The sequence below is a fragment of the Neolamprologus brichardi genome, chromosome 18 (genome assembly GCF_056152115.1).
Source record: "Neolamprologus brichardi isolate AB-2024 chromosome 18, ASM5615211v1, whole genome shotgun sequence".
Lineage (NCBI taxonomy): Eukaryota > Metazoa > Chordata > Actinopteri > Cichliformes > Cichlidae > Neolamprologus > Neolamprologus brichardi.
Window position 1 is genome coordinate 11,246,689 of NC_142121.1, and position 22,665 is coordinate 11,269,353.

The window sequence follows — 22,665 nt, forward strand, 5'->3', positions numbered from 1 at the left end:
CTTAAGTATACTTGGGCTTTATGTGGTTAGAGTTTTAGCATAATGGACAACACTATAGATCAGTGGCCTGTGCTGAGTATGTTCTTTAAGCATCATTAACTCTAATGAGAAAATTGCTTTTTCATTTTTCCTTTTAAATCCAGAGTGTGTCATTCAGTTTAATGTCTCACTTTTAAAATAAGATGCCTCGGTGATACAAATATCTGGGATCCTTTTGCCTGAATGCTAGAGACAAATTAAATTTTTCTTTCTCTGTAGATGTGTTGATGTTTTCAATTAAGAGTCAAATATATTCAAATCATTTACTTACTGCAGCTGACGGATTAGTAGATTTTTTATTATACACATTTCCCCCCGGAGCCATCAGTACGAGTGATTTTGCCTGCAGCATTCCCTCTAAATCTGCATAATTCTGGCATTATGATTCACAGTGAGTGAATGCTTTGGGTTTCAGCTGCGGTTGATCTGAACCCTCGAGAAAATCCCGTTTCTCAGCAGTGTCTTTCAACTCTTCTGTGCAGTAGTTCAAGTACGATAAACCCTGCTATTTAAAGATGAATAGATTTTAAATGTTGCTTTGTCATTGTGGCCGCTTCATTTGGTTGAATCCTGTATCCCGCAAGACTCTCATGTCATTATTCATTGTGGCATGTCTCAAAAAGGAGGACGATTGTTCTCTTCCTTAAAAGGCAGTGATATGTTATAATGCAGACTGCCTGTGGGCAGTTTGTGTGGGCTGTATTATGATGTTGACACGTCTATTGACACCAAAGGAGAAGGCCATTACGGGGCTGATTATACTTATGATTTAAGCTGATCAGACCAGGAAAAAGATCTAAAATTAGCATAGAGTGTTTATTGGTTAATGAGAAGCTTAGCAGTTTTAGCCTGAATGCACCCCTTGCATGCATATAAATAAATACATTCAAAGACAAATTATCACCTCATGCCACTTTTCAGTATCTAACCACTACTTTAACAAGACTCTGGAGTGTTCACTGTGATGTTACCTGGTCCGAAGGGTGGAATTTCAACTGTATCCAAAACAAGAAAAATATTCAATATGTAAAGTTTCAATAAGGTTTCCATATGTTGTTTCAGATAGTACAGAGGGATGGCTGAAGTGGTTGTTTATATGGAGGGCTTGTTGACTGGTGTACATGTTGTTATGCAAAGGAATGGTATGTCATCTGGGAATATGATTTGACTGAAATCAGCTACCAGCTTTATCCAGAACTGGCCAACAAAGCCTGCAAAACACCTGTAAAACTCACTCAAGAGTTGTTCGCAGGTATATTTTGTTGCTCTTGGACAGAGCTAGCCTAGCCATTTCCTTGAAGTCTCCATACTAAGCTAAGCTAGTGCATCCTTATACTGGGTAACCTCTACTGTACGAAAGCACGTTTGACCCCCAAAGCTACCTTTTTTGACTGCTGCCATCTGTCATTTTGTTGTGAAGCACTTTGTGATCTTTGTCTTAAAAAGTGCTACATAAATAAAATGTTACTATATTTACTGCGTGCCGTAACTGTAGTGTGATGGGTTAGGGATGGGAATTGATAAGAAATAAGTGATTCCATTATCGATACTGTCATATCCCTTATCGTTTCAATTCCTTAGTGATTCCCATTGGCTCCACTTTGAGAGTCACCACCATCTCTAAGCAGCGTATCAAAGACATTACATTCATGCAAATTAATTACATGCTGCATGGTTGAATGTTTGGAGGTATTTAACGTCTTTGCTGTGATCAGTGTTGGGGTTATTACTCAAAAAAGTAATGTAAAAAAGTTTTCACTTTTCTTAGTAGTAACGCAGTACATTACTTATTTACACCCAGAATAAAGACATTCATCCTGGGTGTAAATACTACTCATTAAGTGAATGTCATGTTACTCTGTAAAATTAATTGAAACACAATATAATAAACACAATATAAACCTGAGGTTACAACCCCACACACCAACACAAATCCCTATCATGATGACACACGTGATCTTTCTCATAGCATTTAAGTATGAACACAAAGCCGAGAGCACAAATCAAAGATGAAAACCAGCACAAAGAGACTTTAAAGCAATTGCCACAGTGATTCTACTTTTTATAAGGTAGACTGCTGACTGCCTGAATGCTTATCAGTTTATTACCTGTTGAAGTTTAGCAGCAGCTAGCTTCATCCACAAATGGAGGCTCACTTTATCACAGTGGTGGGCGGGGATAAGCATTCACTCAGGCTTAACATTACTCTGTGTTTTATGGCTGTTTCAGCGTTAGCATGCTGTCTCTGCAGGTGCGTGCGAAGAGCCGAAGTTGTGTTAACAGTATGATTCAGTTGTTTTTCTCCTGGATCAATCTCCATTTTGCCATCCCGCCCTCATCCTTTTGTGCAATAAAAATAAAAGTAATGCCCATATCCATGCTGTAAACTGCGCCACTATTTCCCTACTCTGACACATGAACTGAAATCAGCTGATCATAGCGAGAGTGCAAGAACCGATAATCGGGATCGATAGGCAGGCAGACTAACGATTCCAAGGAATTGGACTACTCGATTCTCGATTCCCATCCCGAATGATTGGTAATGGTGCCTAAGCATGACTCTCCATCACTGTGTCAGTTAATAAATTAATACAGTGCATCACCATTTTCAAAAATTACCACAGTTAAGCAACAAAATACATATTATAAACTCATTCAGCTCTGCAAATAAGAGCACTTTTAAAAGGTGAACAATATAGAGAGGAAGCACAAGAGTGAGGCGCTGAAACTCTGAGACAAACTGAAGCACACTTTGGCCCAAATCATTAAGCACAGTGTGAGAGTGGACCAGCCGGGGAGTGGGGAGGGGGTCATTCATGCTCAGGAGTAGTACAAGGCAACAGAAGCCATTGTGAGTACACCACTAATCCGCTGCCAGCCTCATATACAGTACAGAGATGGTATTGATCTTCTCTTAGCCAAAAGCAATCTTGTTTACAAGAACTGCCTCTAGATTATGCACTGCTATACGAAATGTTTTTGACCTAATAGGTTTTATTTTCGGTCATATGATACAAATACCAACTTCCTGTCATCGTTAAAATTTGTTGTCATTTATTTTTAACATTTACGTCTGTAATTCAGACTGTGGACATCGTGGGACGAACATTTTAAGTAGCTGGACAAAAATGAGAACCATACCATGAAAGAGAGCTTTGTGTTGTGAATGAGTGTGTTCAGCATTTCTACTGATTCTGCTTCATTCTTGCTGCAGAGAATAGAGTCCATCCCCCCCCCCCCCATTTCCATCTTATCAGTATTTTGTGTTATTTGTCTTTCCTGCTCAAATTGCAGAATAAGTAAAAAAGACTGTGTCTGGTTCCCTTGTGGTGCGGGGCAGGTTATCAAAGTCTGCTTTCCCATCCACTGTGCTATACTGTCATTTTTTCTTTACTATAATCTGCATAAAAATTCTGTCTTCCTGGTTCCTGGTGTGTCTGCCAGCATAAATGTAATACAGTAATTTGTAGAAGGCTATGGTAGAATGCAGTACCCCAAATTATGTAAAATCCTGTAGAACACTTGTACAAACTGCACTGAATTACTTATTTTGGGCATTTGTAGCTACAGTGCGGCTGTACTGTAGGTGGCACGGTAGGTGCCATATGCTGGTCTAAAGCCTGATCAGCTTCTCTCATCTTGTGCTATTAATTATGTGTCAAAGCAATGCTAATTAAACCAGGAGAGGAGCGCTCCTGCCATGTCCTTACCTTCAGGGTATTAGTTAGCACACTACACTGCTCTGCATTTCAATTAATCAATTAACAAGTCGGGCCACAGGCAGCTTTAGAACAGATATTGGCTGCTGTTGAATAATTCAACAGTTTTAATCAGCTTGTTCTGTCTATCAAGGCCGGAATATGAATCTTACATAATTTGTAAATGAAAAAAAAAGAAAAGAACTGTTAGTGTATTTTTCGTTTACTGTTCATCTTTAGGGCATATGTAAGCTGTCACCGATTTTTTTTTTTTTTTAATGAAATCATTATTTTGTTTTTCTCCATTTTCCGGTCTAGTTGCTACAGTAGCCATGTCTGCCTTTCATTTATTTAAGTGAACATTATCTCTTTATTTTAAGAATATGGAATCAATTGAAACCAAAAAAATGAGATGCTCCTATTTAACATGATTAAATTTGCGTTTGGATTTTTTTTTTAATTGTTTTTTTTTTTTTTTTTTTACAAGCAAACATAGAAGAAAACATTTTGAAGACTTATTTACCCCAGAAAACATGCACAATTCAGTTTGTTTTAGTAAACTGCCATCAGTGGATTTAGTAAAAAAATTAGACATTCATGAGATTCAAAGAAACTGAGGAGCTGTAGAGTCAACAATATAGAGAAGTATCATTTGCCTGCTTCAAATGTCATTCTATTAGCTCATTAAAAGGCCCTTATTTGTCATGTTGGGAGGTCACTCAACAAGGCAAACAAATGAGGGAAATGGTGCAAAAAAGCAATGCAATACACAACAAGAACTAGACCAGGAAGTAGGAATACACGCGAGAGAAGAAACTGAGGCAGAGATAAGAAAATGAGCAACCTTAGCTAGGAAGATGAAATGGGAAATACAACTTTGAACAGCTGGAACACTTAACTGTGGAAAGTATCAAGACAGCCTGACAAGTGACAGGGAAACAATAAAGTGTATACTGAGGAGACTGAGAACAGTGTGAAGAGACCTGAAAATATACATTTCAATCGGAAACTGTTTGAATCTAAACATAATTCTAAACTATCAAATGGACATTTGAGTTTTTACTTCATTTTAATTTGGATTCACTTTCATTTTACTTGGATTTTTGAGTTGTAGTTTTTATTTGTTAGCATTAACAATAGGTGGACTAGAGAGACAACAATGAGGAATGTTTGTTGAGTCCCTCAGCACAGTCTCAAGAGCATGGAGGAGATTCCAAGTGGCAGGTGGTTACTCTCGAAGGGCTGGACAGGGCTGCAGAAGATCCTTAACACATCAAGAGGACCAGTGTCTGGTCCTTTGTGCAAAGACAGACAGGATGACCAATGTTGAAGTCCTACAAAATGATCTCCAGCAGGCCACTGGTGTGAATATCTCTGACCACGCAATCAGAATCAGACTATATGAGGGTGGCCTCAGGGCCCGATGTCTACTGGGTCCTGTGCTCACTGCCTGGCACCTTGGAACCTGAGTGACATTTGCCATAGAATACCAGAAGTGGCAGGTCCACCACTTTTTCACAGATGAGAGCAGGTTCACCCTGAGCCCACAGGACAGATAGGAAATAGGAATAGTTCTAAATGGTAAATGGCCTGTATTTATATAGCGCTTTTGTAGTCCCTAAGGACCCCAAAGCGCTTTACACAACCAGTCATCCACCCATTCACACACACATTCACACACTGGTGATGGCAAGCTACATTGTAGCCACAGCCACCCTGGGGCGCACTGACAGAGGCGAGGTTGCCGGACACTGGCGCCACCGGGCCCTCTGACCACCACCGCAGTTCTAGAGATGCTATGGAGAATGTTTTGGTGCCTCGAACTTCAAGCAACTGTTTTGGTGGTGAGGTCAGTCATGCTATTAGGAGGCATATCCATGGAGGAACATATAGACATCTACAGATTAGACAATGGCACCCTGACGGCCGTTACGTATCACAATGAAGTCCTTGGACCTATTGTCAGATTCTATGCTGGTGCAGTGGGTCCTGGGTTCCTCCTGGTACAGGACAGTGCCCAGCCTCATGTGGCAAGAGTATGCAGGCAGATCCTGGAGGATTAAAGAAGTGATACTACAGACTGATCCTGACACCTCATGTTTTTCAAAACTTCCAAGTTGCACCTCAAACTGTCCAGGAGCTCAGTGATGCTCTGGTTCAGATCTGTGAAGAAATGTATAACCCCAACAAAACAATGTCCTACAGCTGTTTTGGTGAGAAAAAAAAATCATAAAAGCTCATGTGCAGCCTAATTCACAAGTGCACAGACATGAAATACATTCAGTGATGATTCCAAATACTCTGTTATTTCGAAGACATGCATATATATACATTTTATTTCAGTGATGCAAAAAGCTGTAAAGCTAGCTGTAAAAATAACTGGTTAAGAAACAACTTTGTGGACCCACAGGGTGAACTGGGAACTAGACAGGCAAATAGTTGAGCAAGGCTTTGTTAAAGATTGAGGAAGAAGAGCTGGAGAGGCTGGAGAGGCTGGAGAAAAAGCTGGCAGGCTATGGCAGACTGGGTAAACTAAACAGAGGGAGGGATGGCATGGAGCTGGTGAGGCTGGCAGGGAAAAGCAAACAGGAGAGCAACAACAAGAGATAGAAGGGAAGGGGTAAAATAGCAGAAACAATAGCAATTAGTCAAAGGTGGTGCCAGTAGTATAGTCAATGAATTTGTCAATCCATAGTCAGAGGTAGTGATTTCTCAAGAAAGCAAATTTGGGGCTAATTTCTGTTACATTGAAGAAAATGGTTTGTCTTTGGCAGAGATGGGCAGTAACGCGTTACTTGTAACGCGTTACTGTAATCCGATTACTTTTTTCAAGTAACGAGTAAAGTAAGGGATTACTATTGCAAAAACGGTAATTAGATTACCGTTACTTTCCCGTAGGAACGCTGCGTTACTGCGTTACTAAAACCGTGATTTTCTTGCGAGAATGTCTCATGACAGTGACGTAAGCGAGTGCGATGTTAGTGACAACAGCTGTGTGCAGATCAACAATGGATCATATATCGAGTGCGGGAGAGAGTATGAGCGTGCAGCGTTTAAAGCGTGGAAGTACTGACCTTATTTTGAGTTTGATTCCGTAAAAAGTGACAAAAACATTAGTGTCCGCTGTGCGTGGGAAGAAAACTTCTTTTTACAGCGAAAACCCCCCCCCCCTAAACTTCCAAGCAAGCACCGAGTAGCTACGACGTAAAGAGAAACTCACAGAGAAACTGCGGTATCCTTCCACTGACCGCTGCGGCACACCTGCACCAGGATAAACCTCCGCCTACTCTACTCCTGCTTTACAGGTGAAAATAGAGCAAAAGGACCGCTAGTCTTGACTTTATTTATTTTCTGCTGTGTTTTACTTGCATCAGAAAGAGTGAGTGTAAACACACACACAAATATATATATATATATTTATATTATATATATATATATATATATATATATATATATATATATATATATATATATATTATGTGCTGGAATGTGCAGAAAATAGGTTTAAATGTTGAACTAATTTCTTCCAGTCAGAGAATGGTGCATATAGTTAAAATTTTGCTTCATGCATAAAGTTAAAAGATTAAAACTAACAAAACAAGTTTTAAAAAGAGACTTTTCCATTTGATTACATTTTGTATGATGGATTATGTAGAAAAAGTAGAATTGGGCTGAAAGATCTATCGCTTTATCACCTATTCAGGTTGTAAATCATGTTTTTAAAAAGTAACTAAGTAACTAAGTAACTAAGTAATTAATTACTTTTGAAAATAAGTAATCAGTAAAGTAACGGGATTACTTTTTTGGGGAAGTAATCAGTAATTAATTACTGATTACTTTTTTCAAGTAACTTGACCAACACTGGTCTTTGGGATGTTAACTGTTTATTGGGCAACAAAAGCGAATGCATGGATGTGTTCTGCTGTGTAGAATAGTTCAGCTAAACTGGAATGCAGTTTACTCTGACCCTCCTAGTAGTGTTTTTGCTCTTTTCTCGGGTCAGTTCTGTGATTTTTATTGTCTCTTCTTGTTTTATTCGTTTCCCACAAAGTAGTGTTGAGTCAAAAGGAAAAAGGTAAACTTGAATACGCATCATTTTTTATTTCACCGCTACACCCAGGTTCAGCCTCTTTGGGTCAAGCTCGAGGCAGAAGTAGTGCAGATTAGTAAAATAAACATTGACGTTTTCTGCTTGAGGATGATTGTTAGCGCTCTGGAGCAAAAACAGCCATCGCTGGAGCCTCATTATCCTGCTTACTGCTACGTGCTTTGAACGGCTAAATAAGTTGGCTCCGCTCATACTGACAGGCACTGAACTTTGGGTTTGTGGGGCTTATAGAGCTCTGAAGTGCAGCACCTTCTGTTTGCTGAGGTGATGGATGGAGCTCATCGGTATTCAAGGTCCTCAGCTTTGTCACGCACTCTGTGGGCACTTTCTATTCAGTAAAACAGTAAAGAAGTGGACAATGCAGGTGAATGAGCCGTGATCTCCCTCCTTGTCTCTTCAGTGCCAAGTATTAGTGTGCCTGTCAGTCAGTGGTGATTAATTGTACTTGGCAACGCCGAGGCCTTGGCACTCCAGAGAATTTTTTTAATCTTTTGAGACTTTTTACTGCTGTCAGATTCACAGTTTATTCACCCTGAATAATAAAACTGACGCTGTGGATGAATGGACAGGCGGAGTTTAACTCTCATACTCCTAAATCTAACTCAGGTACCAGAAATGATTAAACTTTCGGATGATGGAAGGATATTTTATTGAGATGAAACTTATTGTCCCATCACTCAAGTGTCAACATAATAGTTTTTTTTGTCAGTGGAGTTCTGCATTACAGTGGGAGCTTTCCTTCTTTTATTATTGTCACCTCAGGCAAAAAGAGCTGCTTTTCTCATCTGTGTTAGATAAGTGAATTGTGTTATTTTACACCTTGATATTTTCTCCTATAATTCCTATATATTTTTATAGGCTAAAAAGGCAAATATCTGCAACCTGGATCACTCTCGTTTCCCTGGTGTTGTTCACCATAATAGGCCATCTAATGTCATAAAAATGTGTTCAGCTATTTGCTGTTGAGTGTTTTATGGCTCACACACCTTTAACTCCACACTCCTGGAAGTCTAAAATGTAAATGTCAGGGGAGATGTGTTATTATGCGAGTCTACCCTCAATTAAATGTTGAGGCTAACACCAAGACAGGGGGTGTGCTTGTTTTCAGGAGGGTGCAGCAGTTTAATATTCAGAAAGGCTCTCTGTCCAACACAGCCAGGGTCAGTGTTGAGGTTCGCTGGCCGCAGAGGCCAGCAGGTATTCAACATTTAGCTCCATTTTCCTCTGAGCTGTCTTTGTTTGTGCTCTACTGGTCACACTGTCAAGGATGTCGGCTCTTAAATGCCACAGCGCCGCTGAAGAAAACTGGCCAAGTGTTTTTAAACTCCCTCTTGAGAGTCTCCCTCTTGAGTGTTACTTCAGCGAGGCTGTGCTCTCGCCACACATTATCTCCTCAGGGATCGCAGCACTCCGCGTTGTAGAGCCGTCCCTCTCATCTCACCTCTTCAGACTACTGTAATTCACCTGCTTTTCATACTGAGAGCTCTCCCAACACCCACAAGTGTGTGCCAGTGCCAGATCTGGATGAGTGAGACAAAAGGGGAAAATTTCAGAGGACAAAAGAGACATCTTCTAATGATTGTTGAATAGCTGGGTGGTATAAATATGTATGAATGTTCAATCAAATCAGATACTGTCCACAGAATTATGAAAATAACTGTGTGTAAAACAGGAAATTGCAAACTCTGAGGTCAGTACTTTGCAATTCATGTCTTATGAGCTCAAGGCTGCATGTTAAACCCAGTTGTTATTCGTTTTTTTTATTAAATATTTGATCTGTATGTCAACAAAGAGAGGTGATGTGCTTATTCTGGTCATCTCAGGTAGGGATGGGTATCGGTGTTCTGTCATAAACGGTAGTAACCAGACCGAAAAGCAGCGCACATTTCGGTGCTTTTTTTCCCTGAGCTGTGATACGCTTTAGATTCTAGCCAATCATTTTACGTTTCTGAGGATAGTAGGCGGGTCCAGGTGCGTACGTTCTTTTAGAGCAGAGCTACAGATTAAAAATGGCCAAGGCCAAGCGGTCAAAAGTCTGGCTGTACTTCACAGAAAAATATGCAAACTCAGCAGCCTGCAACAAGTGCTTTAAGGTGATACTGTGATACTGTGCAAAGGAGGTAACACCTCGAATCCGATGAAACACCTGGCGACGCATAGCGTTTTTTTTAAAGCCGAGAAAAGCGCCGTATTTGATAGCTTGCTGCGAGACCTCACACCGTGCACATCTACTGCGGGTGTGACCAGTGTTGCCAACTTAGCGACTTTGTCGCTATATTTAGCGAGTTTTCAGACCCCCTTAGCGACTTTTTTTCTAAAAAGCGACTAGCGACAAATCTGGCGACTTTTTCTGGTGTTATTGGAGACTTATTTATGACGTCTTTTTGACGTGAAAGCGTGTATTGCTCTTACTCTCAACAAGCAGCGGTGCTGCCGTGGGCACCTCGCCTGTGCCAAAGCGCTCACAGGTGGAGGATAGTCCTCCCCCAACTGCTATCAGGGCAGGAGATGTTCACACCTGTGCATCCGAACTGCAAATGAATCGCGCATGAGCGAAGCCGCTGCTCCCGCACTGACTGTAACGCAGTCAGTTCTTCTTTTACTGTTATGCTGTTTTGTGGATCAGGTTTAAAACAAACACACACACACACACACACACACACAAAATAACTCCACCAGAGTGCCTATTTCAGGTCACTTTTGCCGGTCCAAGCCCGGATAAAGGAGCAGGGTTGGAATTGAGACATTACAAAAAAACAATTATTGCTAAAATAAATTTAATTCGTAGTTCTAAATAAACTCTAAATGCATTTAGGACGTTTTTTTACTCACTTTATGTCTCTTCCACGATGTTATTTCTCTCTCCAACAACGTAGGTTACAATTATATTAGCATGACCAATTATGCAAATTAGGCAATGACGTCATTTAGCGACTTCTAGCGACTTTTAGGACAGCCAATAGCGATTTTTCTTACTGGGGAGTTGGCAACACTGGGTGTGACGCCTGTTATCGACCCGGAGCCCTGCCAGTGTAGCAGAAATGATGACGGATGATGATGGCAGCAGCAGCCGTTCTTCTCTGCGTGAGTCGCTTAATGTTGTTCGTGTGTAATTTACGTTGAGTAGGCTAACCACGTTATTACATTAATGCATGTAAGGTGAACTAGCAAACACCATCGTAGTTACATGCGGCTGTCTTCTTGTTTGATGGCAGATACTCCCTTCACCCTGGCCAAAAAGGCTAAAATGACCAAAGAAAAAGTGGAAAACAGTTAAACATGAGAGGTTTTTGGACAAAGTTTGTGTTTTTTCCATTGATTAAGCACTGCTTCCAGCCAAGAGTGATACCATATATGCCCCATAGCTGCAGAAAATGCTAACATTGTTATCTTTTTACAAAAAAAAACAGCTAAACATGAGAGGTTTTTGGACCAATTTTGTGTTCTCCATTCTTTAAGCACCGGTTTGAGCACCGTTTAAGCACCGGCACCGTTTCAAAAGTACCGGTTTGGCACTGGTATCAGATAAAACCTAAACGATACCCATCCCTAATCTCAGGTGATATCTGTCTGTGAGCTCAGTAGCCCAACAAGCTGCTCAGACCTTCTGTTTATGAGTGGCAGCCATTAAGGAAAAAGCTGGCTTTTAAAACGAGGGGATCTTTGTCAAACAGTGGATGAACCCAAGACTAACATAAAAAAACGTTTTACAAAGCTGGCCTAATATAGTTCAAAGATAGAAATATAGAATTTGAAATGAGCAGAATATAGTTTTTTCACAGCACTGTAATTATTACTATACTTGTTACTATGACTGACTGAGAAAGCAGCAGAAAACATTCAGAAAATGTCTGGCCAACTGGCTTCAGGCATGCTTAGACTCGTTTCCACAATGAAAGCAGATCCCTGCTAATTTGGCAAAACAGCTTGTTTGTGAAGTTTTTCCTCAAACCAAAATTTCACTGAGAAAAACAGTTCACTCAGACACCGGCTACAGGAGCAGTCAGGGTTAAATGACACATTAATTTTAAAAGCTACCCCCAGATAATTGAGTGTTGTTAAAAGTACTATTAGCCATATTATGTTTCAAGCACCAAAGTCCTATATTTTGTTATTAATTTGGTCCACTTATTGTAATGGATCATTATGAAAAGAAAAATAACCTCTTACTTTCAAAACAGCCATTCAATAAGTTAAGACATGTGCCTTTTTAAAAAATTTCTACAATATGTCATTTACTAAATCTACCTGCCAGTGTTCATTTTGACGGCAAATATTGATTTAGTTTGAGTCATAGGCTTTTATTCTAGTTTTAGTCAACTAAATCCCAAGATTGTAGAAGACTAAATCTAAAGTTGATTCAGTTGACTAATATATGAAGTGTAGAAGTTTTATCCGTTCAACACGGTTTACAAGGTATCTTATTTTCGTCTTGATGCATGCTCAATCATCCAGGTAAGTAAATCTCCAAAAGTTAATTCTGTTCATCTGGACGTAGCGTTTTGTGGGAGAAATGTTTCGTCACTCATCCAAGTGACTTCTTCAGTCTCAGCTGAGTCCAGGTTTCCACAATCTTATGAACACGTGAAAAGGGAAAGACCATCTCTGAATTGAGGAGGGGGCCTAAGGGTGCGTCTTTCGCCATCTTACAATGCTGTGATTGCAGCCATTCCCCAACTCTGTGAATAGTACTTATGGCCATTTATCAGTGGGTTTTGGTCAGTTGCTGTTGATCAATGGTCATGAGACTTTGCATAATTAAGATTAAGGAACTGACCTCCCAGCCCATTGTCCCTTCAGTGGGCTGGTTTCAGTCATTATGCAAATGTACTATTTATAAGACTGGGGAAACCTGCAGTCAGCTGAGACTGAAGAAGTCACTTGGATGAGTGATGAAACGTTTCTCCCAGTGAAATCGCTACGTCCAGATGAACAGAATCAACTTTTGGGGTATCTTATTTTCATTGACATCAAATGAAACACATTTCCCTTCTGTCACATTTTCCTGAGAAACAGGGAGCATGGGAGTTAGCTGCACTCCCCGTCCCACCCTGTTTGTCTGCAGCAGATCAGATGTGTGTGTCTAACCTTACTGCACAAGGAAATTACTTGTAATTGGCTACTTTCCAAACACGTCCTACCTTTCTACATAACTTAACTAGTTCTGATTTAAACGTGCAGAACAAATTTCATTTTCCTTTTTATTCGTGACAAAAATCTCAATACATTTTGTCATAGTCTTTGTCCTTCTTTTTTAGTTTTCATTCAATTATCAACTTGTTTTCTTTAGAAAAGGCCGCTGATGAAAACTATGATAAAAATTAACTGGTTTATTAAATTGACTTTCTACCTACAAAGTGAAATATATTATATGGACACTTGTTGTTTTGATGTTAATGCCAGAGCAGGCTTGGACCTCTTCAGTTACTGAGTCGGCAGACAGCACAACTTTCTGCTGTTTAGTGGCAGTTCCTAAACACACCAGTTTACAATAATGTCTCGTACGGTTAATCGTGGAATATCTAGGGGGGAAGAAATTTTACAGATTGACTAGTTGTAACTTTGGGATCCTATCACAGTACCATGCTTGAACTCGGTGAGCTCTTTCGAATAGCCAATTCTTTCACGAATATTTGTAAACACATACTTTACGTACCCATTTTTTTTGTCCATATAGAGTCTGTTGAATATGGATATTATGAAATCTATGTCACTCACTCATTTAAATGGTTTGGTATTTCTCATCAACAAGTAAAAGCACTGGGCCTTGGTGAATATTGGGAGGGCGGATGAAGACCTTGTGTTGTTGAGATGAAGTGCGCTGATGTTGACAGAGTAATCGAAACTAAAGCCTTGTTGTCAGAGTTGTGGGCCCAGATTGGACTGCTGCGTGAATCATCGTAATTGGCTCTTGTCTCAGTGGTGGAGAACAACATCCATTAACAGAGAGGATTTAGAGGGAGGAGGTGTTAGTTTGGCTTTAGCTTATGTTTGCAGCTCGAGAGGAAAACGATGAATATTTATGGGGCTGAATCTGTGTGTATGTCTGTGAGATACGATTACGCCGTGCAGACCAACGACAATCTCGTAAAACTAAAATTTAATTTGTATTGTGTGTTGATTTCTTGGTTAATAAATTGTTACTCCATATATTCAGTTTTACTGCTTTTAATCTGGGGTAGGCTCTGGGCTGTTTTCAGGCTTTAGACAGGTCCATGAAGGGAGACTTTAGCTCTCCACTGTTTTCTCCAGACCAGATGAGATGACCAGCATCGGGTGTTGCAAAGAGTTAAGTAGAAGATTTTACTTGGGACAGCAGGGTTTAAATTCAGGGTGAAACCAACATCGGGACTAGCTTAATTTTAGCGCAAAGCCTCCTACTTGTCTGGTGGGAGAGGCTGAGAACAGAAGGAGAGCTGCAGGAGATGGAAAGCTGTCTGTTTTTCAAATTCTGGCTTTTTTGTTTGTTTTGTTTTGTTTTTTCTGCTCATCTTAGCTTCAATTAACTGTCAGAATTAAGTCTGTAAAAAATCATTATCTACAAATAATGAGATGAAATAATATATGCATAAACAAGCAAACAATCAAATGATCTATTCATCATTAGTGATGTGATGTTTTGATTGCAGGACGTCATCTGTAAACCAAGGTTTCTTTTGACAACACCGATTCATCCACATCAGTATCCAGCCTGTAATGAGTCACTCAGGATGTCATTCATCTCCACAAGGCGACATGATTGCAACATTCATTTATCTATCGAGGCAGAATTACACCATTTACTCATCCAACTGGACATTATTAGACTGTTCATTCATCTAATATGAGGCCATTACAGCTGAAAGACCTGTTTCAACCCAGGGAACATTAAACCTGCTTCTCAATGATTAGACTCCACTCTGCCACTCATGTTGTTATACTCAGAGTCGATAGGATTGATGAATAGCTGTCGTATGAAACACTCATTAGATGTTAGCCTTTCAATTTTAAGGACTGTTTGCTTCTCCAAGTGTTGTCTGAAGGCATTAAAAGCCCCTCAGCCATACTGCATAAATCAAAATGCACAGCGATCAAGTTGAGAGCAACACAGCATGTCTTTGATCCTGAAAAGGCGATCATTTGAAGCTCCTCTCCTGCTGTTTATAACAATTCAGTGGTTTTTACACATTATAAGAGATGTAGGCTGATCCATCTCCAATTGCACCTGATACTGTGATATCCTCAGCATGGTTTCTGTTGTTTATCTCTGTTATATGAATCACACAGATGCGTCTTCGACTCCGAAGATGAGCTTAGAGACTGTAATCTGTAATCTCTTTTAAGATTTTGATTGGTTCAGTGAGAGACTGGAGATGAATGTGACAGGCATGTTCTGACATTGAACTTACAGCTGATAACACCTCCAAGCACTCTGTGGTATCTTAATGAGACAAAGAAAAAAAAAGTTTGCTTTAGCGAATAGTCACAAAATTTGTCTGGGCGGCATGATGCACTGTTCAGACTAAAGGTAATCTCAAAACAAACATTCATTACACACATTGTCTTTTATTGTATAGTATGTTAGTTTATAATTCAGTGGGGGAAATGATTATTAGTTTATCCCCTGTTTGTGAGTTTGCTCTCTTACAGAAAAATGAAGAGTCAGCAGTATTTATGGTAGTTTAATTTTAACCGAGAGAGACAGAATATCAACTAAAAATCCAGCAAAAAGTTATACATTGACTTGCATAAATAAATATTTGATCTCCTGCAACAGAGTCTGAATTCTGACTCCTTCAGATGAACGCCTAAATGACTCAGAAAAGTCTTGTAAGAAAGTGATGTGCTCTGATGAAACCAAAATTGAGCCCTTTGGCATCAACTCAACCCGCTGTACTTGTAGGAAGAGAAATGCTGAGTATGACCTAAAAATTGCTATTCTTACATGCAAGCACACCAGAAAACAGAAAGCATAATGTTTCCAAGCGTACAGAATGACTTCACTGCATTGAGGGCACAACTTGCATCGTAAAATCTTCCCGCAGCCAGATCACTTAAGATGTGTCTTTAATAGGACATCCAGCATAATCATGATCCAAAATTAATACTTCCAAGTCAATGAAGGAGTGGCTAAAGAAGACGCACATTAAGCTCATGAAGTGGCCGAGCACCTGTCTAGCTCGCAATCCTATAGAAAATCTGCAGAGTGAGCTGGAGCTTCAAGTTGCCAAGCAGCAGCCAAGAAACCCAAAGGATTTAGAGTTTCTGAGAGACTGGTCAAAACCCATTCTGATGTCCAATTGTTAGAAGTTAACTCAGAAAAATAATCAGTAGTTAATGTGAGATTCTCTCAGGGCAAATTTAAACCTTAGGAAACCAGAAAAACTCCCAAGAAGCTGAAAAGAAGAGCATAACATTAGTGTCAGTCCCAAAAAGTTGATTCTGTTCATCTGGACCTAACATTTTTAGTGGGAGAAGCATTTCATCACCCATCAGTGTATTTAGAAAAGCTGATGATACTCCACGTTCTTCAGTTGGTCCAGAATCAGACCTGTTTGCATTACCAAAACTGTGTTACAAAGATGATTACAACAGCTACCGAGTATTATTTTGAGGAAACACATGTAAATGTAAAGGAATACGAACATTAATTTTAAGTTAATATTTATTTAATCTAGGACTAACAACGCATATGCCAACAAAAGGGCAGTGAACTGAGAGTAACCATTCATTTGCTACATGATTTAGAAATACGATTTAAAGGTACGTGATAGGTCACATATCGGTCATGATGCACACCTCTTCATAGTTTCCTTCATTTCCATTTCGTCTGTAGTGCAGAAGATTTTGAAAGCACAAGCATACAACCTCTTCTGAATCTTTTTGAGTATTTTAAACAACAAAGATTGGACTTTTCACAATATTTTGTATGAAGTTCTAACCTTGCATGTTTTTTCTGCTTTTTTTTTTTTTTATCGGTGACAGAGGTGTGTGACAGCCCACTGGTCTCCAGCCTGCCTCCATCATCCTTCAGGAGCTCTTCACAGCTGTCCACCAGCCATGCGCCAGGCTTTGCCAAACTCAACAGAAGAGACGGTGAGGTTTTACTGTTGTTGGGGAGTGTGTCATTCACAGATACCTGTTGTGTTTAATGAGTAGGACTTTGGCTGCGGATTTGAATGCAGTGTTCAAAGTGCTGGAGGTATTTCACATGCTTTGTCAAAAAGTTTCCTTACGTATAGATAAATGGTAAATGAACCATGATGTTTGTCTTTGCTGTCTTGAAGATATGATGGGGCCCGATTATTCAAGATTTTGTGTTGGGGGAGAGTGGTCAGATTAGAGATTAAATCTGTTAAATCTTCTATGCAGTCAGGAGATGCATGAAAAATGATGAAAGGGCTCATTTACATTTTGAGAAAAGATAATCGAGTTTATTAATAAATAAAGTAAATACACTGAAGTTGTTCTTTTCAACATCTACATGCCTGTTTAAATTGCCCCCACTATAGTTAATATACCTGAACTGAGAAAGGCAGGATCGGCTGTGGAACAGCCTGGCTGTGTAGTGCAAGGCAGTGCAGGAGGCCATGGAGAAGCTCAAGAAGTTTGGTTTCTTTGTAAAGTTGGGGGACCGGCCAGTGGAGATGCAGGTTTCTTTTGGGAGCCTGGCTCAGTTGAATTTCCTGGAATGGTGCGAAGGTGAGTGGAGTCCTGTTCATCCAGGATGCTGAATTTGTTGGGGCTTATTTTGATCACAACAACCAAACAGTTAAAACAGCAAAGGATTAAAGAGCAGGTAAACAGATTCACACGACAGCAGGTACGCACACATGCCGGCAGGTACTGAAAGCCAACATCTCACAGATTCTAAAACTGCAGGTTTCGTTACTCTCCGACCAAAATTCACTGAACCAGCAGCATAAGAAGATCAAATCTACGCTTCACGTTTGGAAAACATTGTCATGAATTTCCTGTTACTTTGGCTATTTTGCTTCTAACACAATAAAATCCCACTTCCTGCACAGCTCTCTCTGTGTACTTCAAGAACTGTTTCCCATCAAAAATCCCTATTCTGCATTATTTGCTTGCTTATTGTGCACCAGTCAAATGTTTGTACAGTGTTGTTGGGTGCTGTTTTTGTTTGTTGCTTTTTTAATAACCTCCAACAAGAAAGAAAATTTCCTGGCCAGGAAAATCTCCTTCATATTTTTCAGTGTTTTATCCTCAGTCACACTGACACAAAGGCATCTGCTGTGACGTTTGTACCTCTGATGAAGTCTCATAAGTGTCAGCTTTGTTTTTATACCAAGTTTACACTGAATATGTCATTGCAGAGAAATATTCAAATACGTTTGAATTAAATATTTTTAATATACAAGATGTGAAGGGTTATTTTGACACTACATATCCAAGACAAATTATCATAATTATAATATTTCTGAGTCAAAATTAAATTGAATTGAATTAAATCAGGACCTTGTGAATCAGTATTGAATCAGTTGTAGAAATGATACCCAGCCCTACTGATAACTTACTGATAATCTCACTACAGATGAATACTGGCCAGGTTTTTCTAATCCTTATTATTTATTTTATTCAAGCATGTTTAAATATAGTGTGTACAACAATATTTTTTATATACACACAGTAGTAGAAACTTGCTTGAGAGACAGAGAGTTAAATGTGATTTAAAACACAACATTTCTTAAATGTAAATGCAATGATGCAAATGATCTTGTGGATCTGTTTGTTGGTGTGATGCTTCTTGAGTGGGGAATAGCATTTTAAAACAGAGGCGTTGCTCTGCTGCAGTGGAGATCAGCTGAAGAAATACTTTTGTGAAGTTCTGGTCTCAAAGCACAAAACACCAAACAGGATTTTTTTCCTTACTTGATTTACCTAGACAAACAGACAGCTCACTGGTGACTAGTTTAGAGGTAGACAGAGGATCAGAATAATTTATAAGAAAGAAGAATACGCACCAGTTGCTTTGCCTTTATTCTCTGTTGATGCCATTTGTATTGGATGCTGATACTAGAAGGATTGCTGTGTGGTGTTTGTTTGTCCAGCATGAAAACCCAGCAGGGAATCTTGTGTTGGATGCTGATGTGAAGCTTTGACAAAATGAAGATTGTGGTTTGTTGTGGAGCGTTCTGCAGGGAGCAGGCTTCAGTGTTTTATCCTGACATCAAAGCTCTAAATCATCTGGGAGGGTGAGATGGGTTTAATCTGGATCTGAATGATTTCAACCACCTGGGAAACAAAGAATCCGAGCATGGAAAAATTGTGCTACAGCCGAGGCTGTTGCCAATTTGTTCTCCTGTCTTACAAGTCAACAACTTTGCTCTGAAATGTTGCTTAACTTTAGGTTAATGACAAATCAAGTTCTCTTTTCATTGTATTGCATAAATGATGGTTTGAAAAGTGTAGAGATTTTGGCAAGTCATAGAGAAAAGGTGACAGGAAGTTAAAATGAGGTAACAAATGCAGACACCCCGACAGTCTGGAAAATCAGCTGGAGATAGTGTTAATAAAATTTACTGGAGAACAAAGTGAAAAACTTAACGGGTTTAAAATCAAATCCAAATGGTAACACAACTCAAAAGAAGAAACATAAAGGCAACCACGGATGGGTGAGCAGGTTGACAGCAAGGCTGAGAGAGACAGGGGGAGGGAGACAAGATGATGTAGGGCTGACAGAGAAATAAAGGATAGAAGCAATCAGGATATCACAGGTGTGAGTGGATAAAGGCATGAAGAGTCAAGAATTACTTTCAAAATAAAATTCCTAATAAAAATTAGTACGGTTAGAACTGTTGCCTCACAGCAAGAAGGTCCCCTGTCTCTCCGTATTAGCCCTGCGTCGGATTGGCGAAATGTCCAGGGTATACACTGCAGTGTTCAAGATCACAGGCAGAAAAAGTAAAATAGGAACTAGAAACAATGACTCTCAAGATGAAAGACAATCTAGAATGGAAAAAAAAGATCTACCACCTTATATTTTTTTATTTTCCTCAATGTGATTAAGTATATCAGTTTATCATTACCATAAAAAGACCAAACTTAAATTAGTAATGGATACCATTTACTTGCTACAGTTTGCCAAGTCTGCTATTGTGCTTTTTGGCACACTGTCACACTGCTACGACTTACTGGCATCCTTACATAGAGCATAATTTTGGTTAATGAACTGCCTGTGCTTTTCCTGTTATTGGCATGTTCTGAAAAAGACCTTTTTCCCCACTATGTTGTTCTTATTGGTAGTAGTGGAAGTGATGTCACTGACTTTTGACTGATTTGTGAATAAAGACTGCAGGAGGTAAACAGCAATCAAAGGACTTTTTTTCAGTTTTTGTGGCTGGAGCTATTTGTGAGTTTATTCTGGGATGAAACCAGGGTGTAATTTGACCGGGTCTACACGTCCCTGCTTCAACTAAAGGATTTTTTAAGCCCGGTGGGGATAAAAATGTATCCCCCTCTGATTTTAACATCCTGAAACACTCTGCAGTAAAAAGATATTGACTGTGACCTGTGACTGCAAACAGGACACTGTTGGGGGGGGATGATCTGTTTCCTATTCCATACATCTTTGATTATGCCACCATTATACCACTGCTGTTTCAATGTGAAAACTACCACTAACTAAATAAAAGAAAAACTTAAAATATTTTGTATATCAGATTTTACAACAGAATCACACAAAAAATCCATCCATCCATTCGCTTCCGCTTATCCTTTTCAGGGTCGCGGGGGGCGCTAGAGCCTATCCCAGCTGTCATAGGGCGAGAGGCGGGGTACACCCTGGACAGGTCACCAGTCTGTCGCAGGGCTAACACACAGAGACAGACAACCAGTCACACTCACATTCACTCCCGCATTCACACCTATGGGCAATTTAGATTGTTCAATTAACCTATCCCAACAAAAAAAATCCAAAACAAAAAATAAAAACTTGAATGACTACTGAGAACCAACCACATATTTGATTATATAGACTACATCAGCTTCCCTACCGCCTTTTATTTCAACTTGTTAAATTGCAGTGCAATTTAACAGCAGTAAGGGTGCTGTTTGCAACATCCTGCTTTTTATGAAGGGCATCTCTGAAGAAGTGTTAAGGACATGGTTTGTTGGCTTTGCAAGTGATGAAGCAGCAGCTTTAATGAGCCAATAGAGAGAAACACCCACATTTCTGTGTGGGGGAAAAATCCACCATAATCCCACTGTCATTCACTGCGTCATTCATAGTTAGAACCTGCGGCCCATGATGCTGTAAAACACATTAGAGTTGATATGATCTGTGCCTTAATGTAACCAAGTAGTTTTTTTGCACAAACCTAACCAAATAAGAACTCTACATATTTGTCCTGTTTCATTCAATGTGGCGCCTTCTCCAGGGTCACAGCCTTGGTAATTATGCCAATAACTCCACGTCATCAATTTTAATCTATAATAGACATATATTTAATATTTACACTAACTCTTTAATGTTTAAAACTTCACTTTTGAATTCAAAGCTAAAGTACTTTCAGGACATGAGTGTGTTCTACTTGTTCAGTGCCAAAATGCAGACAGATTAACTTAACGATTTGTTTTGAGCACGGCTTAGCATTTAGCCAAGGAAAAGCCACTCTACATGCTAATAATTTATCAGTATTGCTCCCTCAAGCGGCCAGATTCTTGATTAATTAAAAATACTAATTAATGACAAATTCAGTGCCATGAACGTCAGGTCATACCCAATATTCGCGGATCATAACTGTAAAAAATAATCAGTAAAAATCCCGTCAAGCTGCAAAAACGTAGACATTAGGAGTAGGAGTGTAATGAATGGCCACTGTGCTGCTGATGGCATCATAAATCAGCTTCAGCTGTCATTCCAGTACTGCATTTTTCAAATCGAGTTGTAGTGGCAGATCAGGAGAGCCGTGTGTGTCACATTTCCTTCCCAGCTGTATTAACGGTGCAAAGCCCACACGATCCCGGCTGTTTGCTGAGTAAATCGATGAATTAATGAACGCCTCCGTCTCATTTTCAACTCCTACTGCTGCTTCTGCGGCTGCTGATGCTGCAAAAACTCTGCCTGCTGTAGCTGTTCTCAGAGGAGCAGCTTCCCTTTCAGTTCATTTACTCACTAAATGAACAGAGATTATCAAAGCCCTGAAATACCTTTTGCATATAAATGCATGTATTATTAAATTTGGACTTTAACTTCAAAGACTTTTCGTTATTAGAGATGGCTGTAGCTCAGCAGGTATAGAGCAGGTGCTCTACTGCTTGACTACATCATTGATTTGCTTGGCTTGCTTGACTCCAGCAATGACAACAGTGGTTGCTAATGCTTAACTTTAAAACCTAGCCATAAATTGTAAAACAGCTTGGAGACATTGTTGCTTGAGCATATATCCAAAATGTACTGTGTAGAGTTATTTGTGGCCAGTGGTTTATGAAACTATTTCAGTGCACTGTTACATTTTTCTTTTTCTTCAGAGAATAAAAATCTAATGTATAACTTATTACACGAACTTTCCATTTTCAAACAATGTCAGGCCTTTGTGTTCAAACTGGCAGAAATATATGAGATATGAAATACACGGGAACACATAGGTACATTTAAAATTTCTGTCTCTGCTCATTAAAAAAAAAACAACTGAAAAAATAGCTGATATAAATTTAAATGACGTCCCCTTTGTCTCTTTGTGAAACACGTGGTGTTCAAGCACTCTTGGCTTCTTGCACATGCTCGCTCTCGGCGCAGGTTTGAGTTCATGATGAAATCAATGTGCAAATGCAGGATGAGCATATGCGTTACTGGATTCAGCCATTTTTTGCCACTTT

At 39.6% G+C, this 22,665-nt stretch overlaps 1 protein-coding gene across 3 annotated transcripts in view; it reads left to right on the forward strand.

Moving 5' to 3' along the window:
• Positions 1-22,665, forward strand: part of LOC102799097 (contactin-associated protein-like 4) — a 120,330-nt gene that overhangs the window by 24,100 nt on the left and 73,565 nt on the right. For 2 of the 3 annotated variants that reach the window (XM_087831609.1, XM_087831611.1), the window contains exon 2: positions 16,810-16,920. In XM_087831609.1, coding sequence (XP_087687735.1) covers positions 16,810-16,920 — 111 coding nt within the window. Of the gene's footprint in view, positions 1-10,839; positions 10,930-16,809; positions 16,921-22,665 lie in introns of those variants that run through there. The other variant, XM_087831610.1, reaches the window with a different exon arrangement.